At 52.0% G+C, this 27,911-nt stretch overlaps 1 protein-coding gene across 5 annotated transcripts in view; it reads right to left on the bottom strand.

Annotated features, from left to right (window-relative positions):
- The window catches only part of ADCK1 (aarF domain containing kinase 1), a 111,620-nt gene that overhangs the window by 1,739 nt on the left and 81,970 nt on the right, over positions 1–27,911 (bottom strand). For all 5 annotated transcript variants that reach the window (XM_082618966.1, XM_082618964.1, XM_082618965.1 and 2 more), the window contains 4 exons: positions 22,021–22,137; positions 7,114–7,263; positions 5,513–5,710; positions 1,414–1,607 (listed from right to left, as the gene is read on the bottom strand). In XM_082618966.1, coding sequence (XP_082475092.1) covers positions 1,414–1,607; positions 5,513–5,710; positions 7,114–7,263; positions 22,021–22,137 — 659 coding nt within the window. The remainder of the gene's footprint in view (positions 1–1,413; positions 1,608–5,512; positions 5,711–7,113; positions 7,264–22,020; positions 22,138–27,911) is intronic.

Raw genomic sequence — 27,911 nt, 5'->3', positions numbered from 1 at the left:
ATTAGAAAAATGGAAGATGGTGGCTTTGCCAACTCACCAGCCCCCTGCCCCAGTGGACAACTCCTGGTTACGGATCAGACCACGGCCCAGTGGAACTCAGCTAGTCCAAAGGCATTTTCCAGGTCAGTGGGGTCAGCAAAAGCAGTTGTTTCACAGCGTATCAATGGTCTAGTGAACCCAGTGGGTAGCACGTTCCAATGTTTCCCTTTTTCCAAAAGTATAGTTAATATTTATCAAATCAGAATCCCCCAAACCCAAATGTAAAGGCTTTCCCAAACTTTCTGAGGGTAAGAATCACTTGGAAACCTAATCAAGGTAGTTCTGGGAGGCTGGGGCCACTGTGGATTCAGCCCAGCTCAATCTCTTCTGCACCAACAAAAGGACATGATGAAAATTAGTGTTTACGATGACCACCTATTCAAGACTTGTTTCCTTTTTTTTTTTGGCTGTGCCATGTGGCTTGCGGGATCTTAGTTCCCTGACAAGGGATTGAACCTGGGCCCCGGCAGTGAAAGCACCCAGTCCTAACCACTGGACTGCTCCGGGAACTCCCGAGACTTTGTTTCCTGAACCTCAGAGGAAGAATAAATCATGTTCAGCCCTTTCTGTATACAGTCTATTTTCCTGTAATCTAACTCAGTATTTGATAGTGGGTGCATGATGTATGTGGTCAACACTCCCTTCACCCATTTACAAGAATGACCCATTCGCTCGCTGCCTAGAATGGATGGGCTTGGAGCTGACCACAGTCCAGGCCTGCCCTCTCAGGTGAGAACTTTCAGTCAGAGCATAGACCTTCCTGTGTATTTGCTACTGTCAGCTGGGAGAGCCTAGAACCCTCTTTCCTCTGTCACTATCCCCCTGAGGAAGCACCCTTCCCTTCCTCATCAACACCTCAAGGGTGCTGAGACATCTAAAAAGACCTGAGATTCCGAGATGGCCTGCTGGTGACACTCTCCTGAGTCACAGCCACACCTGCAGGGAAAAGAACACTGGCCTCACTGACTGGCCAATGCTGGGGACACAGTCCCAGGACCAGCTAGAGATGGGATGTGAACGCGGGCATCCCGATCCCAAGTCCAGGGGACGCTTGAATGGGACTGAGACTTTCCGAAAACACTGTAGACTTTACTAAGGGTAAGAATCACCTGGAAAGCTTGCCCGGGAGGGTGTGGTCCTAGAATCCACAATTTTAACAAGTAGAGGTGGCTCTCTGGACCACCTTAAAACACAACCCCGAGGCATCAGCCAGGTCACTGGGGCTGTTTTCTGCCCCTAACTTCCTGCAGGGAGAGCTGGAGATTGGGGAGCTCAGGCACGGCCCTGGGGACTGGTGGGAAAAACTGGAGGTGTGCAGACCCCTGGGGCTGGTCGGGGAGCTAGAGGGGAGGAGAGGCCAGAGCCCACACTCACGCGGCCAACGCCTTGATGCAGCAACGTGACATGTTGAGGAAGGAGGTGGCGCTGGCGCGGGTGCCCAGGGCGGCCTCGATGCCCCGCAGCAGGTCGTTGGTCTTGAATATGAGCAGCATCTGACGCGGCACGAGGTTGAGAAGGTGGCTGATCTGGGGGAGGTAGTTGGCCGCATTGTTGCGGATCTCTGAGTCCTGAAGCAGAAACAGGAGGACAAACAGACGGTTGGCATGGGAAGTGGGGCCACGGGTGGCGGGTTGTCCGGGCAGCCTGTGACCTGAGGGGCTGCAAGGAAGCTCCGGGAGGGAGCGTCTAGCGCAGCTGCCTCAGCAGCACTGGGAATCCTCCCCAGAGGGAAGCCTAGCCCAAGGGGCTTTGTAGCCGGACAAACCTGGATGGGCCGTCTCACCCAACTTCTAGCCAAGCACCGAACGCAGTACAGGATCAGAAGCACGTCAGCAGGAGCCAGGCCGCATTTGTGCTGCCTCTGCCATCCTAGCTCTCAGCAGCCCAGGTCACCCATACCCAGCCCCCAAGCCCATACTGACTGGGGCAGGAAGTCTACCTCCCCACCAACCATTTGATGAGTCCAGCCTCTCAGCCTGGGGGTCACCCTTGTGTTATTTTCTAAGGCTTCTTCGCTGGCCACCAATTTCAGGCCAGGCCTGGAAGAAGCCTTGGAAGCTGGTGCTTCTGAGTCGTGTCCCTCATCTCTCCAGCCAAGCCCAGGCTGGTGCAGTTGAGAGGTCTGAGCTGCTGACCCCAAACCCAAATCCAAAGTCCTGCCCCACGCCCTGCCTGGCCCCGCACCCCACCAGACCTGCCCACCTGGCCACCGCTTATCACTGTCCTCCACGCTGGAGCCAGCGTCAGCCCGCCCATTGCCCGAGGTCCTCCTGTTCCCAGAGCAGGATTCAGGGCTAGCCCTTCCCCATCCTCGTGGGTAAGTTTGGGGTCTGGCTTCCCAGCCTTCCCCGTCCCTGAGCTCTGCATGGTTCTGGGCAGATAACTGCCTCTAGCCAGAGTCCTGAGAATAGAGTGAGGCTCTGATCCCTTCTCGGTCTCCAGAGAAACAGGGATGGTGACAAAGATGACAATAGTCCACATGTATGGAGCATCACTAAGTAAGCCGGGCGCTCTGACAATGCTTGCATGTGTTAACTCATCTAATCACAAGGCAACCCTAGCAGGCAAGCAGATAACCCCATGTGAGAGGAGGAAACTGAGGCACTGAGAAGTTAAGTAACCTCCCCAAGGTCCACAGCTAGTAAGAGGTGAGTCAGAAGTCAAACCCAGGCCATGCAGCTCCCAAGCCCGCACCCTCACCACTACACTGCCTGTCATCTCACAGAGGACTGTGTGACCCAATGTCCTCCCCAAAAAACTGGGCATGTTAACACGGTCTGTGCCCACCTCCCAGCAGAACCCAGAGGGTCATCAGGGATAAGGTACGGGGAGGCGCGTGGGGCCCGTCAAAGTCACCCCAAGGGGCCCAGCAATGCTGCCAAGCGCTTCACCCCACCCAGCCGCTTTCTGCAGCAGAAGCAGAACCCTCGGCTCTTTCAGCAACACGCGTGCACCGCTGACAACTGAGCCGCTGTGAAACCTGAAATGGCCCCCAGGCAGGAGCTATCAGACTGGAACATCTCAACACGAGCCAGACACCAAGAGGCTGTCTGCCTCCCCGCCACCTCCCCGCCACCTCCCCGCACAGCTGCAGGTCACCCTGCTTGCGGGGGCTAAGGCCAGATCAAGGCCCCGCTCACCAGACCCCCTCTCAGCCCAAACGGAAGCCCCTGTGTCTACCCAGGCTACCCCGAGGGGCTCTTTCTCAGAGCAGCACAGCCTTCAAGCTTGGAACCTGCTGGATGTCTACCCACTTGCAAAAATAAAACTCTAACTTAGTTAATAAAACCAGATATCATCCACTGAGAACCTACTGTGTGCCACGCGATCTTGTCCATCCCTGTGGCTTTAATACCATCTATACGCTGAGGACTCCCAAACTTATATGTCTTGAGGCTGATCTCTGAAGCACCAGGCTTAACTGCCCACGACACCTCTATCTGAACGCTCAAGAGAACTACTGACCCTCCCACCCCACACATGTCCTTCCCCAAGTCTTCCTATGTCAGGAAGTGGTGCCCCCTCCACCCCACAACTCACCTCAAAAAGGTACGATGCAACTCCGACTCTCCCCTTTCCCTCCCCTCACGTCCAAGCCGACAGAAAGGCCTCTCACTCTTAGGTCCAGAATACACCTTGGCCCCATCTGCTTCTCTCCACCTCCAGTAACGTAGTCTGAGCCCCACCATCTTTCCACCTGAAGTCCTGCCCCGCTGCACATCTTGCTCTGCTCCAGAGAAATACTTAACATAGCGAGTCTGAGCACATGCTTCTCCTGTTCAAAACCTGTCAAAGGCTCTGCTTTGTCCTGAGAATGAATCTGAAATTCTCCCTGGGCGATGCTCTCCCAGCTCAGCCCTCCACATGCTTCTCAGTCCACCATCCTCCTCACCCACTCCAGACCACCCAACCCTGCCCCCTTAATGCATCGCGTGCCCTCTGCCCAGAGTGCTTTCTCCAAGCTCTTCCAGTGGCTGGTGCCTTTCTTGTCCTTCGGGCCTCAGCTTACATGTCAACTCCCCAGCGAGGTCTCCTCTACAGCATCCCCCCATCACCCATCATCACGGCACCCTGCTTATTTCCCACCCCCCCCCAGCACCTCTAACCTGCAATTATTCCATTTACCTGTTTATTCACTTGTTTACTGTCTGTCTTCCTCTACAAGTGCAAATTACATGGAAGTCCTGTCTGTCTGTTCGTCACTGGATCCACAGGCACCCAGTCCAGGGTCCAGCAAAAACAAATGTTTATTCAGTGAACAAATTTCAGAAACTAGGAGGAGGCATTTTACACGCATTATCAATAAAGCAGAAACTATCATCCCTATTCAACAAACGACGGAGATTGTTTTTCTTCTTCTGAGATGATGAGCTGAAAGCTGTGTAAGCCTGGGGTAACTGGTGGTCATCTTTGCCACCAAGTTGGCTGAGGAATGATGTCAACTTGGAGGAAAGCAGAGCCAACAGACGGCGAGAGGCGGTTGGTGGTTTGGTGGCATCACTGGAGACTCTGGACCCAGCCACTCCTAAAGTCCCCACCACAAGGCAGCTCGCAAGGGAGGACTGTGAGGCTCAGAGAGGTGACTAGAACCATCCAAGGTCATGCCACCAGAAGCAGGCGCTGGAACCAGAGCCCAGGTCTTTCTACTGCACAAGCAGGACCCTGTCCCTTGTGGTGAGCATAAGCCCCTCCCCGCACGGACACGGGCAAGTCTGCAAAGGCCTGCAAACTGACAGACTGGGAAGACAGAAGGCAAGTCCATGAGGGATTAAGAAGCCTGGGAGGGAGCTCACCCTGAGCCAGGAAGATTGAGCTACCCGGTAAGTCCCTACTGGAGGGGCAGAGGTGAGTACAAGTACAGGGAGAAGGTGTTCCTAGGATCGGTCTCAGCCCAGACTCCAGATCCAATGGAGGAATGAGCTACAGACAAAGACCCAAAGAGCTGTTTCACTAAAAACTCCATAGGAATGAAGGGACAAGCAGCCCCTGAGTACGGCACGAGGAGTGAAGCCCCCTGCCCAGGAGGGTGCCCTAGAGCAACCCCACGATGGGAGATGGTGCCTAGCAGGAGACAGTGGGTGGTGCCAGACTTATTTACCAGACAGTCCCTGGGGATTCCCAGAAGTCCTGGGGGAGAACTTGGTGGAAGCCTGAAATCTTATGAGAGCAGGTTGTAGTGAAAGTCACAGAGCCTGGATTATACAGTTAACGTGACCTACTTATATTCCAGGTTGATGAGGCCAGGAGGGACACAGTGGGACAGCATCCCCTTTCCCCCCATCCATCCTGGCACACTCTTTCTCCCTCCCTCCCTCCTCAACCAGTACCTCTCTAATTCTGCCCCCTACTCCATCCCCACAGCCCACCAGTATAGGACCCCAGACCCTGGGTTGGCAGGGCTCCAAAGGCCACGCCTGGCCCTGCCCCTTGCATCCGGGACAGGGCAGGACCGGGGTGGCGGGGGGGCACCCACCTCAGTGGCGGTGACTGGAGTTTGGCCAATGCCCCTGTTGACTGAGTCCCACGACCGGGCTGTCAGCATGCAGGTGAACAGGGGGTAGAGGTCCCCGGCTCCCAGGCGCTGGCTGTACTTCTTCACGCTCTTCATGTCGGTCCAGATCAGCGACTGCCAGAGGTGGCAGTAATCCAGGCGGAACTCTTCCGTGAGCACCTACAGCGGGGGCAGCATGGCAGGACCTGAGCCCCCTCTCCCCATGAAAGACCCAGTCCCTGGCTGGTGTGACCACTGCAGAGGGGAGGGGAGGGAAACCGTGGTTCCTGCACGACGTCTGCTCCTCTCCCACAGTCAGCCATCCTCGAAGGTCCAAGTACAAAGCCACTATTTGGCCAGCCTTGGTCCTGAGGGGCAGAGGCTACCAACAGCCCACCAAAATCGATATTCCCCTCTTCTTCCCAACTACAGTCTAAGATCCCCGCTTCCTCCTAGTTAGACGTAGCCCTCTGCCTGAGCTCTGACCAATGCAATGTGACAGAAGCTCCACTTGCAGGCCTGGTCCATGAAAACTTTCCCATTCATGCTCCTCTGGGCCCTCACCCCTGCTGCTGGTGGAGGGCGAGACCCCCAAGGAGACCTGGGAGCAACAGCCTCGGGCAGCCCCTGCTTTCAGGCCCCTCCACACACCCCAGACTGGTGTGTGAGCGGGCGATTAGACATCTGTTGTGTTTGGGTCATCATTCACTTGGGGGCTGTGTCTACCTTAAACTAACATGCCCAACACCCCTAAGCCTTTCAAAGGAAGCCCAGATTTGGGGATGTGGGATCAGGGCTCTGAGGGGAGAAGCAGGAGACCACTGGGGAAACCTCCCCAGGACCACCTGCCTCCTGGAATCAAGCCAGGACCTGGGTCCTGGGATTGACACTGAACTTGTCAACTTCCAGGCAGGAACACGTGGCTCGCTGGAACCAGCTCTGTGTCCCAAGTTCCAGAGGATAGTCAGGACCATCCAACCCCTATCAGTTCCCTGTGCCCTTTCCCATTACATATGACCTCCTCACTGGGGCTCAGTTACCCTTCCCCCTGAAGTCCAGCTCATGTAAGGGCAGCTCAACTCCCAGGGTCTGGCTGGCCTGGGCTTCCCTGGGAAAAAGGTTGTTTTTTGCAGCTGAGGAAGTCCATTCACATATCCAGGCACAATCTCATCTACCCCTCACAGCTGCCTCTAAAGGAGGTGTTATCACTCACTCTATTAGGAGGCAGCTGAGGCTCCCAGAGCTTGGAGGCCTCATATGACCTTGACTTCCACAAAATAACAAAGCTCGTATGACCTTGACTTCCACAAAATAACAAAGCTCATATGACCTTGACTTCCACAAAATAACAAAGCTCATATGACCTTGACTTCCACAAAATAACAAAGCTCATATGACCTTGACTTCCACAAAATAACAAAGCTCATATGACCTTGACTTCCACAAAATAACAGCTCTAGGGGTAGGGCTGGGCCCTCTTCAGCTACCGTGCTATCTGCTTCCCATTTCCGTGGCCAACAGGGGAGTTCAGTGGGCTCTGAGCCCAGGCAGGACCAGACCCTGGGGGGAAAGGGCTCTCCTACCTGGTAAAGCCCATGGTCCAACAGGACGATCTCCACCTTCCCTGTGCCCGGGCACTTCCGCACCAGCACATTGCCTGGGTGAGGGTCACAGTGCACGAAGCCGTTGACAAAGATCATCTCACTGTACATCTTGCCCAGGTGGCGCGAGATCTGAAAGAGAAGGGAGGCGGGTGAGAGTTGCACCTCATTACCACATGCCTCAGAGACTTCTCCTCTGGCCCCTCAGTCTGGCCACTCTCAAGAGGAAGGCCTGAGCAGTCACGGTGGAAGGGATGGCTTGAGACTGCATCGTTCTTCATAGAAGCTGAACGCTCATCCAGCTTTTCCTAACTTCATCTGCACATTAGATTCAGCTGGAACTCAGAAATGTTAGGGGTGGTACCCAGGCAATGGTATTATTTTTAAGTGCCCAAGGTGATTTTAATGGATGGCAAGGTAGGAGAACCACTGCTTCCAGGTTTTCTGAAGGCTGTAACCCCCACCTCCCACACCGGCCCCTCCAATCTTCCCTGGTTTTTCTCTTCTATCAGTCCCTCTTCCTTTTTTCCCCCAAAGCTGAATATGGGTTGGAAAGCTGGGTGGGGGTAGGGATCACTCTACCTGCCCCTTCTCCAAAGAACAAGGCCAGGGGGCTGAGGACCAGGAATAGGTGACCCCCATCACCCTCTGGGGCTGCCTCAGCAACTCCAGGCCAGTCCCAGGAGTACCCAGAATCACAAGCCCTTCTCCCCTCTCCCTTCAGGCCCCTCTCCCTACTCCCCTCGCTGCCAGAGCCCAATGCTAATCTGATTTATGATGTCTGCACAGAAGAAATGACACTGGAGAGGCCATTTAAATCATCCTGTCACTGCTGCTCTCCCTGCCGAGGCAGCCTCCTTATCTCTACTCCCTTTTTATTAAAGCTAAAAGCCTCTTCCCAGCTTGGGAACAGCTGCTGAACAGAGCCAGACCTGGACTCACAGATGGTCTGCTGATGGGTTTCCACAGGACAAAGAGATGCTTAACCCAGGAAGCTGACGCCCTAGGACACACACTGCCCTTGGCATCCCTCAGCCTCGGCTGGACCCCATGGTCACTAACAAACATATCCCAGCTAGAGGAGAGGAGCTGGGGCCCGTGGGATGGGGAACATAGGAGTAGGGTCTTAAGATAAAGACTCCTTTCCTTGGTTTACAAAGTCCTGTACAACCAGGCCCAGCCTCCCTCCCTGGTCTCATCTTGTACCACACTGACATGCCAGCCATATTTGCTCTCTTCCTCTTCTCTAATAATCTCTGTACCTTCCTACGTCAGGGCCTTTGCACATGATATTCCAGGAACATTGCTTCATCTCCCCTTCACCTGGTTCACTCCTCTCTTCCTTCCCACCCCAACTGAGCATCACCTCCCTGGGGAAGCCTTCCCTGACCTCCTAGACTAAATGATGTTCTCCTGCAATACACCCTCACACTTTTCTATCACTAGCAAATTCTTTGTATTATTATTTGATTAACAACCATGTAGCCCGCTATCATAAGCTCCTATATGATGGCAGGAACTGGCTCTATTTTGTTAAACAGCTTCATTGAGGTCTAAGTTACATATCACAGACTGGTTCTATTATTCATCCCCTTGCCTGTAACAGGACAAACATGTGAGTATAGGACTCTGCCTTCAACATGGGTGAGACCCTTGTCTCTCCACATTTTTCTGGGATGCTGAGGTTCCGGCCTCTGATGCTTATCCGAACCCCATTAGCCTCCTCTGAATCCCAATCAATGATAATTGGCCCCCAATTAAATCATCAAGAATAAGTCTACTTGGGCTTCCCTGGTGGCGCAGAGGTTGAGAGTCCGCCTGCCGATGCAGGGGACACGGGTTCGTGCCCCGGTCTGGGAGGATCCCACATGCCGCGGAGCGGCTGGGCCCGTGAGCCATGGCCGCTGGGCCTGCGCGTCCGGAGCCTGCGCTCCGCAACGGGAGAGGCCACAACAGTGAGAGGCCCGCGTACCGCAAAAAAAATAAATTAAAAAAAAAAAAAAAAAAAAAAAGAATAAGTCTACTTTAGTAACAGTAGTTGTCATCCTTATTAAAAGCCCTAAAAATAAGTACAATCATGATCCCCATTTTGCAGATTAGGGATTGAGACTCATCGAGGTTTAATGTACCCAGAGCTACCTGGCTGGAAAGAGGTGGAGACAGAATTCAAACCAGGTGTGACCCACAGCCTTCCAGTAACCACTATTCTATACTGGCTCACACCGACTTCTGCACTTCTCAACTGAACTCTGTGACCTTAAAGAAGTTAGTCATACTCTCAACTTCAGCAAAATGGAAATAATAATAGTGCCACTCTCACGGGCTACTGTCAGGTAAATGAGAGCATCATGGTGCTCGGGACCTAGTAACCTCTCCTAGGTGCCCCTGATTCCTCATAGCACTCCTGGGAGGGTGGCAGACTAGGTTTCATTGTACTTTTTTTTTTTTTTCGGTACGCAGGCCTCTCACCGTTGCGGCCTCTCCCGTTGCGGAGCACAGGCTCTGGACACGCAGGCCCAGCGGCCATGGCTCATGCACCCAGCCGCTCCGCAGCATGTGGGATCCTCCCAGACCGGGTCACGAACCCGTGTCCCCTGCATCGGCAGGCGGACTCTCAACCACTCCGCCACCAGGGAAGCCCCATTGTACCTTTTTAAGAAATGATGAGGGCTTCCCTGGTGGTGCAGTGGTTGAGAGTCCGCCTGCCGATGCAGGGGACACGGGTTCGTGCCCCGGTCCGGGAGGATCCCGCATGTTGCGGGGCGGCTGGGCCCGTGAGCCATGGCCGCTGAGCCTGCAAGTCCGGGGCCTGTGCTCCACAATGGGAGGGGCCACAACGGTGAGAGGCCCGTGTACCACAAAAAAAAAAGAAAAAAAAAGAAATGATGACCTCAGGGTTAAAGAGGCTGTATCTAAAGTCCTGACACTTCGACTGTCGCCTGTGCCCTGCCACCACACGCTCCTGACATTCTTCTTGGGGGAAAGGAATGCCCAGTACTCAGTGTCTGTGGGCATCAGGAACAGAACTTTACCCCGTGTCAAGTTCCCAGACTCAGGCTGAGATGCTGCGTGTCCCAGGGCCACCATTTTCTGTTTCCTGGGAGAGGGGGCCCAGACAGAGCTGGTCCTGGATGAGCCAGCAGGTGCCCACCTCGGGACCACTGAGAACCCCTTCTGCTAGGCTCTTTGGAGCTCTACAGAGACAAGCTCTGAAAGGCCATATGTGCCAAACCAATTGCATTTATTAAGTAATAATTCATTTTTATTTGTCAAGGATGCCTATAAGGTCCGATCAGGGCTCCTGATCAGCCCAAGATAAGCAGGGCAGCCAGACAGAGCTGACAGAATTCCAGCCAAAAGCAGAGAAATGACATTTCATTTAGTCTGGGCAGACCTGTCATGGGGAGATGTATGACCTCCCTTAAGCTTTCTGAAATATTGCTAGTTGCTGCGGGCCCCCTGTTACTACATTGAAAGGTGGCCCCTAGGGCTCCGGGGACTCAGGCTGGGGGAGCCTTGGCCCATGAGGAGTGAGCGGCTGCTATAGGAGGAGGAGAAGAGGCTGCCAAGTGCAGCCCATATACACACAGGCAAAGCCACCAGAGCAGCCCTCCCCTTCCAGCGGCCCCTACCTGGGTGTCTTTCCTTTCATGGGCTGTTCCTGATGTTCATTTTAACCAGATCTCACGGGGATAGGCAGGTGTGGAAGGCAGAAACAGGAGGGAGGACCAGCCTATGTCACTGGCTTCACTCTGGGGCCCTGTTGGCACTGCCACTGTGGGCATGGGTGACCTGGGGGACAAGTCACCTCCCTTCTCAATCTGGGTCTAAGTTCCCTGAGCTGTTCGGTGAGCCTAGCCCCATCTACTCTATTTCCTCACAGAGCTACCTCGAGATTCAAGGTCAAAATGTGATTGCTTGTGGGAAGGCACTTTATCTGCTACACTCTACGACACAAACGTGCTTGTCTGTTTTCTGTCTTGTGGTAGCTTACTTTAAACCTGGAAAAAAATATATCCACTGTCACCATCAAAGAGTAATTTTCGAAAAGTTAAAAACTTGACTTTCACACAAATATAGAATGAACACAGGTCAAACATTGTGTAACTCATCAGTAAAGGAGCAAGTAAGAAAGTAGATCTGGTTCAAAGAGAATTTTGAGGGACTGGGTATTTATGGGTATTTAAACAGGAATAAGAGACTAAGATTCCAGGATTAGATACAAAACTGGTTACTGGCCTACTGGGCAATAAGGAAATCATAACCTTCCGGGTTATCTTTTCTAGCAGGGAGAAATTATTTGCATCTCTATTGGATAAGATCCACAGGTTGACATATGACTTCAGTCTGAGCCCTTAATTAATTGTCAATAGCAAAGTCAAACAAAAGTACATTCCCTTAGATATGAAAAAATCCTCAGGTAGGCTGCTTGAACAATGCCCAAGAGTGACTTTGAAAGGACAAACCGCACACGCCTTTTTCTGAATTTTAGGTAATTTCTTAACATCTATCAGAGTTGCAGTAAATAGTCTCTGAGAACCAATCTGCCCAGAGAAAGGCAGCCAGCCCCCTCCTACTCACAGAGGCACCGAAAGTCCCAGGAGAAACCTAAGGCCACCACTGGGCACAAAACCCTCTCTCCACCCCTTCCATATACTTAGCTATGTCTCCTCCTCAAGAACAGACAATTGTAAATAAGGCTGCAATGAATATGGGAGTTCAGGTATCCTTTTAATATTGATTTCATTTCCTTCGGATGTATACCCAGAAGTGGGATTGCTGCATCATATGCTAGTTTTATTTTTAGTTTTTTAAGGAACCTCCATACTGTTCTCCATAGTGGCTGTATCAATTTACATTCCCACCAACAGTGCACGGGGGCTCCCTTTTCTCCACACCCTCACCAACACTGTTATCTCTTGTCCTCTTGATGACAGCCATTCTAACAGGTGTGAGGTGAGCTCTCATTGTGGTTTTTATTTGTATTTCCCTGACAATGAGTGATGTTGAGCACCTTTTCATGTGCCCCTTGGCCATCTGTATACCTTCTTTGGAGAAATGTCCGTTCAGTTCCTCTAAGGCTGCCCCTTGCCCTGTTAACGGCAGCATCTGCATAAAGAAAGGAATCCCACCTTTTTAGAATGGTAACAGCTAACGCTCTGTGCCATGCACCATTCCAGGTACGTTACATGGACTCACAGCCACCTCTGCAGTAGACAGGTGAGGGAAGCGAGATACAAAAAGAGGAGGAAGCTTGGTCACCTGGCCAGCAGTTAGTGAAACCGGGATCCAAACCCAGGTGGCCTGGCTCCAGAGAACAAGCTCTCAATCACCAGCTCCTCCTGCCTCTCCACTCACTGGGAAGCTCCTTCCTGGTGGCAGGAGCTGCACCAAAAACCTCTGCAGGTCCCCACGGCAACCAAGAAAGCATTCCATTTGGAGAAAAGAGTCGCAGTGGGAAATCCAGAGCTGTTTGTCTAACCAAAAATACACTGTTAACTAAAGCCATACTACAGCTCTTTTCAGAAAAAAAAAAAAAAAATCAGTGACAAGTCTTTAATTGTTCCATGTAAAAAGAATGTGCCGCGCACATAAGTGATTTCTGTAATTACGCAATGCCTTTATGTTCTAACAGTAGGCAGGGGAAAACCCAGGAATCTATAAAAAGTCTGAGTAATGAATTAATTGAGTAAATAATGTTTAAATCAAAGAGTTATTTTTGGATTTTTCTCAAAACTTGAATTGGTTGAAAGTACTTTAATTATTCTATAATTGCATGAATGAATTTATTCCCACCCCCAAGGGAAAGTCTATTTGTGTTCTTGGAGGGTGTCAAGGAAGCAAGGTCAAGATCTATGAAAGGAACAGGAGGATGGTGTTGCAGGATATTAATAATCACACAAGTAGCCCAATATTGAGTATAGGGAGGTTAATAATTCAAGCTCTCTTTGCCCCTCCCCTGGTGTCCGCCCAGGCTTCTAGAGGCAGAACCATAGCCCCAAGGACCAGACCAGACCACTGCCTAGAGCGTTTTACTCTCCAGCCCAGCCCACCCTCAGGAACCACCCCTGGGATGTATAAGCGTCAGGTCCCTCGCTGCTGCCCATTCACGGAGCGGATCAATCTTGGACCAGCAAACAGTGAGATGAAGTCCCTGAGTGTGAAGGCAGGGGGAACTTCTTTAGCCACACGTGGTGTTGGGAGCGGTAATGAGGAAGAAAGACGAGGAGCCGGGTTATTACAGGAACCTGGGGGAGTTTCTCTAATCTCAGAGTCTCTAGGAGCTTGGTGAAAGCTTCTCTAGATTCGGCTTGAACCGGGACAGCACCTGAGAGCCAGGGCCTGGGGTATCCACAGGCCCATGAGGGCTCCTCAGGTCTCCTGGCCAATGAGGCTCAAAGGGTCACGGCTACCAGAATGGTGAGGAGTGGATCCCAAGGGGCCACGACTACTGGAAGACACACATGATGACCTCTGACATCCCTGCCTCGGGCAGCAACTCGCTCCAAAGAAATACGTCCACATCCGTCCACCTTACCTGGGTCAAGATAAAGAAAATGAGCAAAGGGTTTCTTCCCTACATTTCCCCCTTCTTCTGGCTAATGTTTTACTGCCAGCACCACAGAGGGGGTTGGGGGTTAGAATTCCAGCAAAACAGCCTGTGTTGAGAGCATGGACTGTGGGCACTGCACCAGCTGCTTCATGTTTCAATCATCAAACAATCCAATACTTTTTTTTTTTTTGGCCACACCACACAGCGTGCGGGATCTTAGTTTCCCAACCAGGGATCAAACCCGTGCCCCCTGCAGTGGAAGCGTGGAATCTTAACCACTGGACTGCCAGGGAAGTCCCTGATACTCTCTTTTTTTGTTTGTTTGTTTGTTTTTTGTTTTTTTTTTTTTCGCGGTACACGGGCCTCTCACTGTTGTGGCCTCTCCCGTTGCGGAGCACAGGCTCCAGACGCACAGGCTCAACGGCCATGGTTCACGGGTCCAGCCGCTCCGCGGCACGTGGGATCCTCCTGGACCGGGGCACGAACCCCTGTCCCCTGCATCGGCAGGCGGACCCTCAACCACTGCACCACCAGGGAAGTCCCTGATACTCTCTTGTATCCACTTTACAGCAGGAACCTGGGCCTTCCCAAGGGTGATGAGCTCCACCCAGGCGGCACAGCTCACAAGCAGCAGAGCCAGCAACAGAAGCCAGGAAGGCCAACTCCAAAGCGACGCTGTTCCCCACTCCTGAAACACCTGCTGTTGGGGTAATAAGTCTCCAGGAAGCCATCTGTGCACCTGGACCCCTCCAATATCCCCAAGCTTCTCAAGATTTGGTGTGAGAAGTTACGGAGGGCAGACGATGGGAGGAGGTGTTTTCATTCTATTGATTTCAGTAACCGGGGGTCTTTGTGCCTCTCTGGCTTCTCTCCCTAGTCTTCTGAGCACCTTCCACCACCAAACCAGAGTGACCCGCCAAGTGGTGGATGATGCTGAGCACAAAGCAAATGTCCTACACAATCCGAGCTGGTTTCGGGAGACAAGAGGAAACACTTGGGCAGCATGGCTTTTAGAGGTAGGAAAGGGGGTCCCCATTTGCTCAGTCAGTGACCACTGATCACCCCTGAGTCTACATACTCATGGACAACAGAGGTAGGTGGACAGGAGAGGAGCAAGAAGATTCTTGCAGATTCTGTGGAGCAAGACATGCCTCTGTGACTAATAACCTCATGAACTATAAATGACGTTTTATTTTTTTAACAGAACTTCACAGCCTGCAAAGCCACACAACGACCCTGTGAAGGAAGTATTGTTATCACTCCAACTGTACAGATGAGGAAACTCAGACTCGGAGTTTAAGTAACTTGCCCAAGGGTACCTGGCCAATAAATGGCAGAGCTACACACAACCCCAGGTGGCCCGACTCTGAACCCTCTGCCCCTCCCATTACGCACGCAGCCTCGGTGACACCAGACCGGCCCACTTGTCCCACGCTCTGTCCACACTGCTCCTATGGCACTGACATGAGGGGCCTGCACCTAGTAGGTGCTCAAGAAACGTCTGCTGAAAGACGCGTTTGAGATGCTTTCACTGCTTCTCCAGTGACACGGAATAGAAAAACGACTGGAAAGAAGAAACATGGCAAGGGCGGCTGGCTGCACACAGCAGATGGAACCCAGGCGCTGACTACATTCCCTCACCCACCCCGCTAAAATGACTCTAAAAGCAACAAATAAGGCCGAGACCCCACTGCAACAGAGAGTAGAATGGCCAAAAACAGCACACCAAGAGATTAGCCAGGCTGTGTTTGCCGGAGGGGAGCAGACAGCTACTGAAAAATGGCTCAGCAGGCTAGACGACAGGGCACCCTAAGCTGACAGTGGGGGAACTTGAAGTCCGCTGTCTCGGAGCCTAGAGAGGCCAGCAACTCGGGCCCTGGCACCTCTGATACATGGGTTGGGAGTCCAAAGTAAGAGCTAAACCTCCAGATCCCCTTCAGATCCTTATGGAAGACAAGATTTACTCTCTGGAGTGGTAAAAAGACAGGCTCTACAAGCCACAGCACAGACCAGAGGGCCATCGTGGGGACAGAAGACCCGGTCAAAGTCGACATCATGACCACTGCAGAGCGCCCGGCCTTCTTCCCCCAGCAGGCTCCCGGGCCCCCGGGATGGACAGGCTGGCGTCTCTTGCTAGCCCGCCATCCCTGCACCCAACCTGTCCTTCACAGACTGCGGATGTTGCCCACCAGGCCTCCAGTCCCTGTCTCACCCAACCCCAGCTCCTGACTTTGTCACCTCTCTCCCAGCTAATTTCACACAAATTCAATTGGGCCCCAGCCCATGTGGGGTCTTAAACACACACTCACTGAAATCCAATTAACCTTCGATAAAGGTCCTGCAATCAATAGTCGTCCTGTGGCTTAAGGAGGCTCCATTCAGCCCAGGAAAGCGTGCTCCTGCACGACCTTTATTCTTAATGAAATCAATGACAGTCACTGTCACCAGCTCTTAAAGTAACTGGCAAATATGATCACCGGGTCAGGCCCTCAATAATATGCTGCTTCTGGGCTCAGAGCACAGACAAACGAGGGCCCCTGCAGGCTGCTGGCTCCCCAGGCTCCATGCTCCCTGGCCAGACAACACACCTAGGCAGGGCCTGGACATGCAAAACAGTGGAGGTGAGGCTTGTGGGCTCACCTGGGGCAGCCAGGGACCCCCTGGTCTTGTGGCAGGTGGTTCCTGAACTCCAGTGAGTGCCTGAACCACCTGGAGAGTTTGTAAAATGCAGATTCTTGCAACCCTCCCCCGCCCCAGATTCTGATAAGTAAGTTTGGGGTGGGGCCCAGGAATCTGCATTCAAGTCTTATCTCCAAGCAAGCCAAGAGTCGCTGTTCTGTAAAGTATCCAAGCAGAACAGACCCTTAGAGTCCTGCTAACCCAACGCCTTCAGTAAGAAAACTGAGGCCCAGAGGAGGGGAGTGATGTGTCCAAGGTCACACAGCGGGCCACTGGCAGAGATGGAGCTTGAACCCAGGTCTCTTGTCTTCTAAACTGGTGTTTCCCTACCTGAGTCTATGGGGAACTGGCCACTTGGACTGGTCTTCAGGTCCTCACATACTAGCCCAACTGGGCTGGGACCCTGCAGGGTGAGGAGACCTCTTCAAAGTGGCGTGGGCATGACTAACAAGTGTTTGGAGGGGTCTAGAGCCCTCCCCACCCTCGAGGACAATTCCTTCTAGAACCACTTCCTCCTGAGCCCCATCTTCCAGCTGAGTCAACAACTTGTAGCAGCCAAGATGCCACTAACTATCCTTTCCTCCAGGATTTGGGGTGAGATCTTTGCCCCTTGTCACTCCTATCTGTCCCCTGTATTTCCCTCCCCAAGCAACACTCACAGCCAGGCTGTCCTCAGGAGGGAGAATCACTCCAAGGACAGGCCCACTCAGTCCCACAGTCCTAGACAGGTTTTAGAACCTCAGAATTTTCTAAGAAACTTTCAGTCACGTGGAGTCTTTCATGCTACACACACACACACACACACACACACACACACACACACACACACCCCACTAGTCTTCCATGAGGCCTGTGGCTTTGAGGTTGGTTAGTAAGAGCCATAATAGGTTAATTTCTGCACAGTAGGGCCTGTCCCTAGTCTCCCAACATCACCAATGGTCAGCAACGGCACAGTAGAGCACGTGTCCCAGCGCCCACTGCCCAGCCTGAGGTTCCTGTGGAAGTATTTAATGACATCATCTCAGAATACTACCAAGGAGGCTCCCAGGTCATGCAAACCCTAGAAGCCAGGGGCAGGGGATTAAGGAAATATGGAATTAAGACAGTATGGTTATTATTGCAAGGACAGACCAACAGACCAATGGAAGAGAACAGAGCTTCCAGAGAAGACCCACAGCCAGTTGAGGACAAAGATGCCAGGCCTAAATTACTATTTGGTATGATGCCATTGACATGAAATTCAGTAAGGGAGAAGGTGATCTATGGCGACAGAAGTCAGAATAGTGGGAGCTCTGGTGGGGGTGAGGGTATCAACTGGGAGGGGGCAGGAGGGGGCCTGCCAGGGGGCTAGAAATGGTTTGTCCCTTTATCTGGCTGGTGAGTACACGGTATATTCATATGAAAACTCACTGAGGTGTACCATGAAGATCTGGGACCTCAAGTAAGTTACCTTCCCTCTCTGAGTCTCTGATTCTTCATCTGCAAAATGGAGACAAGACCTCCCTCCTGGGCTTCTCTGGTGGCGCAGTGCTTGGGAGTCCACCTGCCGATGCAGGGGACACGGGTTCGTGCCCCAGTCCGGGAAGATCCCACATGCCGTGGAGCGGCTGGGCCCGTGAGCCATGGCTGCTGAGCCTGCGCGTCCGGAGCCTGTGCTCCACAACGGGAGAGGCCACAACAGTGAGAGGCCCACGTACTGCAAAAAAAAAAAAAAAAAAGACCTCCCTCCTAAGTTTATAATGCAGATCGGGCCTGGCACCCAGAGTCAGGCAGTCAGTAAACGTTAATGGTCAAAGGAGGTAACGGAGGAAAGGGCAGGGCCCAGTGATGATAATAATAATGAAAACAGCAACAACCATCAACTAGCTACCAGTCCCGAGTTCTAGCCACACGCCAGGAGCTGTGCTAGGAGGACACATCTAGCCCTCACAACATCTCCAGAAAATGGAACGTTTGTAATATGAACGTGATGTAAGCTAGAGAGTGAAGGGCTGCATGTAGATGGTGCCCTGGGAGCTGGGCAAAACTTCTGTCCGTATTCCAATTCCTTCTTCGAGGACTTACTGGTGTGGCTGTCACCCAGGTGGCCCCAGGATCCACTGCAGCCCCAGGCATATCCCCGGGAGGGAGAGAGAGAAGGTGGAGGTGCAAGGCCTTTGCAGTCATGCAGACCTGGCTCTGGCCCCGCTAGCGGGTGTGATGTTGGGCAAATGGTTGAACCTCTCCGAGCTTCACCTTTCTCATCTATAAATGGGGTTAACAATATATCCTTGGAGGACATGTGTAAGGAGTAGAGATTATATTTGTCCCATGCTTGGTACATCTAAGCTGCTTATACTAAGTTTTGCTATTGTTTTCCCCAAACTACTCTGATATCAGCCTGCCCGACTCTGTATGTCCACGGAAAGAAAAACCAACCCTCTACCTCAGCCCTGCCTCATAGAGGCCAATCCAGGGCACGAGACTGGCTTAATCTGTTCGCTAATTCATAGGACGTCCACCAAGGGTCTGCTCTGCACAGAACACTGGCCTTATCTGCAAAGCTGATTCAAGAGGGCTGCAAGCAGGAGCAGACGGGCCCAGGCCCTCAGAGGGCATCACCCAGTCCCAGCTCCCACCAGCCACCTCCAGCCTCCTCCCAGGTTCCTCAGTCAGCCAAGAGCAAGCAGCTACCCCAGAGCACATGTTTGTCTGCATTTGTCTTTGAAAATCAAAGCTGCCAGCCGCATAGCACAGGGAGATCAGCTCGGTGCTTTGTGACCGCCTGGAGGGGTGGGATAGGGAGGGTGGGAGGGAGACGCAAAAGGGAGGGGATATGGGAACATATGTATATGTATAACTGATTAAATTTGTTATAAAGCAAAAAATAAAAAAATAAAAAAATAAAATAAAATAAAAAAAAGAAAATCAAAGCTGCCTGATGAAATGCCATTACGGCCCTGGGTTCACTGGATCAAAAGAGATGAATGAATTTAGGGGTGCTGCTGGCATGAAAAGCCCACCGCAGCTGGCAGTAACAAAACGCCAGTAACCTGAGGCCCCTGGAGTCTTTCCTGATCAGCAGGCAGAGAGACCCTGCTCCCCTTTAAGACTGCTCAGGAGAAACAAGAGGTGACCTCCCCTCCCCTCCCTTCCCCTCCTCACTGGCACCAAAGACTTTGTACTCAAGAGTCCTGGTGGACAAAGGACAAAGGATCCCTGGCTAGATGCGGGGACATACCCCCACCCCCACCAACAGAGGAAGACATGGGCAAGCAGGTCTTACCACTCCCTCCTCTGCAGGAAGCTCTGCCCAGACACCCTCTAGCCAACAGTGAGGGAAGCAGAGTCCGAAGCCCACGTTGTGCTACTACCAGGTGACCTCGGGAAAGACATTTGCTAACTCTCCGAGCTTCCCCTGAATTGGAACAGTAGTTTTCTCATCCTCCCCCTGCCCCCAGCCCCCGAGCAGCAGATCTCTTCCAAAAAAGCCCAAAAGGCAACTCAGGCGATGGCAGAGCTGCCCTGAGTGAAGCAGGGTAGGGAGTGGAGAGGCCCATCCAGCCTCCCCACCCATCCAGAGGCCCCTGAAGGGTTCTGGGAGCACTGTTCCCTAAGTCAGGGGGCAACAGCTGTCCCCAGGATCCAAGGCCAGCTGTGGCTAAACATGCTCCTGGCAGCAGCTCCATACCCTCTGATGCAGGCCCTCCTTTAATGAACTAAGAGGAGTACTGGAGTCAGAGAGACTTGGGTTTCAATCCTAGCTCTATTAGCTGTGTGACCTCGGGCAAGTTACCTTCCTTCTCTGAATCTCTGATTCCTCATCTGCAAAATGGAGACAATAAGACCTCCCTCCTGAGTTTATGATGGAGAAAAGGGCCTGGCACAGGGAGTCAGGCATTCAGCAAACATTCACGGTAAAAGGCGATAAAGGAGGAGGAAGGAAAGGCCGGAGCCCAAAGAAAAGAGTGAAAACAACAGTCTTGCTGCCATTTTGGAGCGCTCAGCATGCACCAGGCACTGTTCTAGGCACTGCTGTGCACTAACTCTTGAGGTCCTCCCAATGTTTTTAGAAGTGAGGCTATCATCGTCCGCATTGCAGAGGCCACACAGGCACCCGAGGCCTGGGCTCACAATCTGCACGCTCTCCTGCCATTCCCACTGGCTCGTCTGCTGAGCCAAAGTACGGCTTCTTCCTCTGGGCCACCACTGGGACCACAGGCTCATCTTCGTGTGCTGCCCGAGAGGGAGTAGCCAAGAGCGTTCACTTCTGCTGGGTCTGGTCCCTTTCCTTCCCTCCTCCCACCAGCCAGAGGGGTCATATCACTGCACTACTCACCCTTCAATGACTCCCCAGTACCTCAGGGTCATGCCTAAGGCCTTCGCCATCTGCCTGCAGCCCTGCAAAACCTCACCACTGGGCTTCCCTGGTGGCGCAGTGGTTGAGAATCTGCCTGCCAATGCAGGGGACACGGGTTCGAGCCCTGGTCTGGGAAGATCCCACATGCCGCGCAGCGACTGGGCCCGTGAGCCACAACTACTGAGCCTGCGCGTCTGGAGCCTGTGCTCCGCAACAGGAGAGGCCGCGACAGTGAGAGGCCCGCGCAGTGCGATGAAGAGTGGCCCCCGCTCGCTGCAACTAGAGAAAGCCCTCGCACAGAAACGAAGACCCAACGCAGCCAAATAAATAAATAAAATAAATTTATTAAAAGAAAAAAAACTTCACCACTCCTTTACCCTTCCTTGCAGTACCAGCTCTGCACCCCCAATACCTCCACCCCGACACACACACACACACACACACACACACACACACACGCACACATCCCGGGCATATTCCCGCTCATCCTGCTGGGGAAGCCCGCCTGGGGCAGAGGTGAGCACTTCTTCCTTGTGGCTCCCTGGGGACTGGCTCACCCCTCGTTGCGTTGCCTGAGAGATGGCTATAAGGATAGAGTTGTGTGTCTGACTCCAAAGCTAGGCTGGGAACTCCCTGACAAAGGGAATTGTGTCTAGTTCCACTCTGAACCCTCACGCCTAGCACAGAGTAGGGACTAAAAAATGATGAATGCTGCTGGAAAAAGGACAACCTCATCCCTACCTGTGGGACCCCATGGTGACCAAGAAGAAGAAAATGGGGTACAGGCTCCAGCCCACCTGTCAGCTTTCCCTGAGGCCAATCAGGTGGCAGGCGAGAGACAGAAGCCCCTCTTTTTTTCACTCCAGACCACTAGCTGGCTACTGCTGCGCCCTTTTGGCCTGATACCTGGAGATTGGGGAGGGCAGGAAGAGGGAGGAGGTGCGTCCAGGGCCCAAAGGGCAGAGGATTAAGTCCCATGGACTTGCACCATTGTTCTTCAGTTTCTCTGCACTGCAGGGCTCAGATGGCACAAGAAGACATGGTAATCCCCTGTCCGGGCAGGAGCTGCTGCCCTGCAGCAGGTGGGGCTCAGCACGTGCCCCACCCCGTTGCCTGCTGCCAACCCCAGCTCTAGGAGATGGGCAGAGAGCTGCCATAGAGGACCTGGAAGGCTGCTTTGTGCTCAGAGATGTTATAATTCTTCAGACAACAGGCCCCACTTCAAGGCCGTGAGACCTCACCCAGACACACCTGCCCTTGCTAGGCAGCCCCGCCCAAGCCCCGTCCCTCGCCAGCAGCCAAGCGCCCTTGACCTTACCTCATTGACGTCAATCTTGTTCCTCTCCATGTAGTCTCTGTCGTTGACCTGCCCGCCGTCCACAAACTCCATCAAAAGGACCCGCTTGGTGGACAGCTCCCAGTAGATTTGGGGGACCTGGAATAGGAAAGGGCAGGTCAGAAGGAGGCAGGAGTCTGGAAGCTGTGGGCAAGGGGGCTGCAGACAGGCACGTGAGCCAGACATCAGCACACGCTCCTCCCAGGAACGGAAGGGAAGGCCCCCCCGCAGCAGGGATCGGTGGGGAAAGCGGGAGGCAGGCCAAGAGAGAAGGGTAGGCTGTTCCGCCTCCACCAGCGAGGAGCAAGGCCTCCTTTAGTGACCCCTCCTGCTTGGGGACCAGAGAAGGGCTTCCCACCCTCCTCAGTGCCTTCCAGACACAATGAAGAGCCCACACCAAAACGGGGACTTAGGGGAAAATGCATGGAACCTCTAATATCTGAGCCAGAGTTGGTGTTAGAAGCAATTTCTCTCTCACACCAGGCTTGTTTCAGGCTCCTCATGTGAATATAAACCCTCTGCCTCAGTTTCTTCACCTGTGCAATGGGTGTTATTATATGTATGAATGATTGAACGAATTTTTGCTGAGTGATGAATTTTTCAGTCACGAAGTCATGAGTTTTCTCATGCCCATTTCCTGAAGCCTCCTGTGGCAGGCAGGGCTGAAGCCTAACCCAACACCTAGTCCCAATCCTCCTCTTCCCTTGAGACAGGGGAAACTAAATTCTTTCCCTGTCTGCCCTGCAATAATTATGGCCATGTGACACAGTTCTGGCTTATGAGACATAAGTGGAGGTCTGTTAGGGGGTGTAGGAAGGTTTTTATTTTCTTAATAAAAAGGGATGTTTGTAAATATTGCAACTCTTCTTACCCTTCTCTTCCTACCTTGCGAGTGAATGTGATACCTGGAGCTGCAGCAGCTATCTTATAACCATGAGGAAAAGTCTAAGAAAATCAGAGATGCCAGCTCTGATACTGTCAAACCACTGAGACAATATCAACAGGCAACTGCTACAAGCCTTCTTACTATGTGAGGAAAATACACCCTTTTTGTTTAAGACACTCTGAATGGAGCTGTCAGTTACCTGCAGACAAATGCATTCCTAATTGATATGCTCTCCAACCCCCTCTGACTCTAAGGGCACCCAAAGCCAAAAAGAGAACAGATTTCCCCAGGAGTAGCCAAGAGATTGGGCTGCACCAAGGACTGCTGGGCTGCCCTGTGAGTGAGTGACACCTATGAGTCCCACCATGGCCAGGAGGGAAGAATGACCAGGACTTCAGCATGCCATGATTCCCCAACAACTTAATGGGTTTATTCCACTTACGAATGAAGAAGCAAGGGCACCTAATTCAAGTGTTTTGGGGAATAAGGACTTCCCTCATCCCAACCCTCAAAGCTCACCTAGCAGTAAGATAGCAGCCCTCAAGCCAAGAAACCTTTCTTGTTCCTGGTTCTGCTAACAACTGTTGTGTCTGAGTCCAGACACTTAACTCCTCCATGCCTCAGTTTCCCTCATTAGAAAGGAGATTGTTCCTGCTCCATCTCAATAAGGAGCTCTGGGGACAAAAGGTGACATACATACAAGTGAACACCCTGGGCTCCCTGGAACAAAAGCTCCTACTGAAATCAAGGAGTCATTTTGGTTTGCTCCTTTCCTGCAGTTTTTGCCATTTGAAAGTCTAGGCCATTAGAGAAATCTGTGACCCTATGTTACTTTGAACTTAAAATTCAGTCTCGCTTGGCATTTTTCAAAAAATCTCTTTAAAAATATGAGTACAAGTTTGCTGCGGTTGGTGGTGGCTTCCAAATGAAAGGGACATATTTGGGGGTTAAGTCCTTCCCCTGTTTGTCTGGGACCCAAGCTTGGCCGTGGGTGCCTGGGGCTCTGGAAACTGGAGGTCAGACCCCTCCCCTCCGTGACTGCCTGGGGCAACAGGGAAAACAGCCAAGAAAGAGCCACAGACCAGAGAGAAAACCCAAAAGCTGGAGACTCCCTGGGCTTGTTAGTCAGGGTCACCGGTGTACTGGGTTCCCCTCTTCCACCTTTCCCCCCAGTCTCCCAATGGAATATGCGCCTGCCTCAGCTGCTTAGCTCTGAAACAGCAGAGACAGCAAAAAAAATGGGAGGCAGAAGGGTTTGTCCTGGGAGCTCAGGGAGGGCTGCAGTTGCCCCTCGATGGATGTAACATGGAAATGACTGCAAAATGCAAATGTGCCTCCTGCTCAATTAGGAGAAACTTGGCTTGACAGGTGACACAAGGTCAAGTGACTCGTCCCTAAATCATCATGTGAGCAGGAGGCTCTGGGGCTGTAAGGTGAAATTTATTTCACCCCAACAGCGATGTTTCACCACCATCCCTTCCTCAGCTTCTTCCATCAAGGAATGGAAAATGAAAGAGAAAATTTTTAAAGAGGCAATAAGAACCACCCTGTCCCCTGCCCAAACAAAAATAAACCCCGAGAGGCTCCTGGCCAGGGTGCCTGCTCACCCCACACAGGTCATCAGGACCTCTGGGTCTGGCGTCTAAACTTCTCACCACAGAGCAGAGGCCCTGCTCCTGTAGGCTCTGCCTGCCCCATACCAGAGCCAATCCTGACCCCCGGAAGGAGGGCACAGATGATGGAAAGTTCCAGCCCCAAACCCTGGCCTCAGCCTCATTAACTGGCCTTGACCCTGTGCTTCCTCTTTGCTTGGTCAGCACACCTGGCTTGTCCGGGCCAGCCCCCGGTCATCCAGGGCCACAGTCGTCCCATTAGCCGAGCCCAGTGGAGCACAGCAGAGACCTGAAGTCAGACTGTCAGGCTGGAGCCCCTGCTCTGCTACCTCCAAGCTGTGTGACTTGGGTAAGCTTTATAACCTCTCTTGAGTGCCAGTTCCCTCACTGTAAAAGGGTGACGACAGTTACAAGGAAAGCGACGCTCCTTACTTCCTACTATGCATGTGTGAGGTCCCGGTGCTCAACACGGCAGCCGCCATATGACAGCCACGTAGAATTTCACTGGTTCTGAAACACAACCAGGGCTGAGAGCGAATGCAACAGACAGTTCAGCATAACTCAGATCTGCCCATAAGTTATTACAGAGGGAGAAGAGCTCAAGGTTTAACATGCAGGCTTGGGGCCAGGCTGCCTCTGTCCCTTACCAGGAAACTGTGTAACCTTGGGCAAGTGGCTTCATCTCTCTGGGCCTCAGCTTCCCTGCTGCTGACATGGAGCTCATAATGGCATTTCCCTTGTGGGGCTGTATAACGATTAAAGAGTAAATATACATAAAGCACTTTAAAAGTGTCTAACACAGCACAGGCATGTAAAAACTATTAACAAACACTAATTATGACACATCAGTGCTTCTTCATCTTTGAGAGTCTTAGGAAGTTATGGTGTTTCACCAAAAGCATGCTCATCCCCTCAGGGTTTGCCCACAGTTTCTGGAGTGTCCCAGGCCCCTTACCTAGCACTAAAAAACCCTGCAGTGGCCCCTGCTCCAGAGATAACCCCCCACCAAGCCCCACCTCCACATAGAGACACACTCTCATCCCTTCCAGTCCGAAACCCTGTGGTTATAAGGCTTCTCCCTCTATCTTGTCCCAGTTGTCCCCAAGGTCAGTCACAAACCTCACTGCTTGTCCTGTCCCCTCCCCACAGCATACACACACTCCAATGCCAGATCTACAAATGCCCTGGTCTGACCGTTCGGCCTGGCTGCCCCATCACCTTCTCCCCGTCTCCCCGACACCACATTTGCATTCAGTGCTTGTCTGAGGCTCGGAGATTTATAGCATAGGGCTGAGGTTATTAAACCCCACTGGAAGAGGCCTCACACACTGAGAGGTAAACTCTTGGCTGAGGCTTAATTATGCACAGATGTTGTGATGGGGTGCCAGTGTGCAAAAGCAATCTATCTCCTGTTTTAAGAGCTGAACGGGGTTCGCAACGCAAAATTTGCTTCCCACTTGTTATGTGTTTAGAGAAAATTAATTACTCAGGAGCCTTAATTCTACCATTGTCTTAGGAATGGTGTGCGGGTTTTAGAAGCAGCAGGTCAAATCATTACACTAATTATTTACCCATTTGGCAGCCTCGTTTCAAAAATTTGTGTTATTATTATTATTATCATTACATGTCTTGGTCTGACAGATGCTAGTTGGCCCTAGCCAGGGGACGATTTTGCTGTTTCCATGGGAACAGTGGAGGAGATGGTTCTGTTGGGCGCGGAGGACCACCCCTGCCGGCTAAGAGGCAACAAAGTGTCCTTAGACGAGCCTCAGAGTTGAAGTCAAAAGTCCTGTTTGTACCCTAACTCCTCTCCTCTAAGACTACCATCTGTAAAATGGGATGATGGTTGTTGGAAGGATTCAGTGTCCTAGTATCAGCATAGTGTTCAGTGCCACAGAAGAAACATTCAGTAAACATTGCCTATCCCTTTGTATAATCAACACGTCTTGGAAGCCCCCTCTGAGCACCTTATCTGGGTGGAATTAAGTACTTCCTCTTGGGCATCCACAGAAACATAGATCAGTCTCTGGCATAGTGCTAACCAACCTGTACTATAACAACATGCTGTGTGTTTGTCTCCCACTAGATGGGAAGTCTTCCCAGGCAGGAGCCAACCATCTCTTACTCATCTAGGTACCTTCCAGATCCTAGCACAGCAACAGGCCCAGGAAATGCTCAATAAATGTGGAATAATGGAATGAAAGAAAAGGAATATGTAAGTGGAAGCATAATTCAGACCCCACAGCATTATTTCAATTAGTTAATATTATTACTTGCATTAGAAAGCCAAGTTTTCATTGAATTGGTGGTTTGAAGCTCAAGGCTGGGGCAATGTTACCACATCATCTGGATTCGCCCAAGCAAGAGGGTCTGTACAAATAATGGCATTTGCCTTGTAGGGCTGTTTAAGGAAAATCCAGTCAAGCACACTGGGGGCATCTTGACAGACCTGACCCCCAACTCACTCAAAAAGCTGGATTTTGCCAGTGGCCACACCTTCCACCAAATCAGCGTATCAAGACGCCACACTGCTCATCACAGTTGTAGGTCTTCCTCCCGTGAACCAAGCTTTAGGACTCTCAGGCAGCAAGGGTAGATGCACCCTCAGTCTCCCCATCTCTATTAATCAATCCGGATAGCAGAAGTACAGTATAAACACGGTCTCTGTTTCTCAGGATGTCTTCAGAAGCCACGTGGATACTTTAGTCCAGAGCAAGAGACCTTCCAGTCCACATGCTGAGACTCTCCCCAGGAAGAGCCCCACTGGACTGTTTGCTCCAGAACTAGTACCTGGAGCCCTGTGCCTCCCCCTCCCACATTCTCCAGGTCTCCCCAGTGAAAAGCAAAGGGTTGATCTCTTCCAAGAGTTGAAAGTCAATCTCTCCATGTAGACTGCCAGAGGGACCCAACCCCTGCACTGCTGTGATGAAGTGGTCCCCCCGGAAAATGAATCTAAGCCCCACCATGGACAAAATGTGTTGGAAGAGCAGTGGTGTGGGCATGCATCTCTCTCACTCCGACCTCCACGGGCCCCGTGGGGAACATCAGGACAGTCCTCAAAGACCAGCTCCAAGGCCAACTCCTCATTAGAGCCTTCCCTGCCCTGCTCCCCACAGGAGCACCTTCTTCTGAATCCTTAGAGCAGGACCTCTCACTGAGCTGGGACTTTGTGTCATTTGATGTTGTTTCCCACAGTAAGTGTCTCCTATCACACCAGCAGTTCTAGTAAATACTTGAAAACACAAATCTGTTCCAATGTGAATGATAAATTAGGGGACAATTTGATCATAACACAAATTTTACATTCACTTATGTGCAGTATCATCTGCGAGAAATACTTGGAAATGCAGAAAACTGCATCCAGCTGATCCGCA

Source organism: Mesoplodon mirus (genome assembly GCF_964341445.2).
Source record: "Mesoplodon mirus genome assembly, chromosome: 4".
Classification (NCBI taxonomy): domain Eukaryota; kingdom Metazoa; phylum Chordata; class Mammalia; order Artiodactyla; family Ziphiidae; genus Mesoplodon; species Mesoplodon mirus.
Note: the sequence above shows the minus strand (reverse complement) of the source record. Positions and strands in the feature narration are given on the sequence as shown.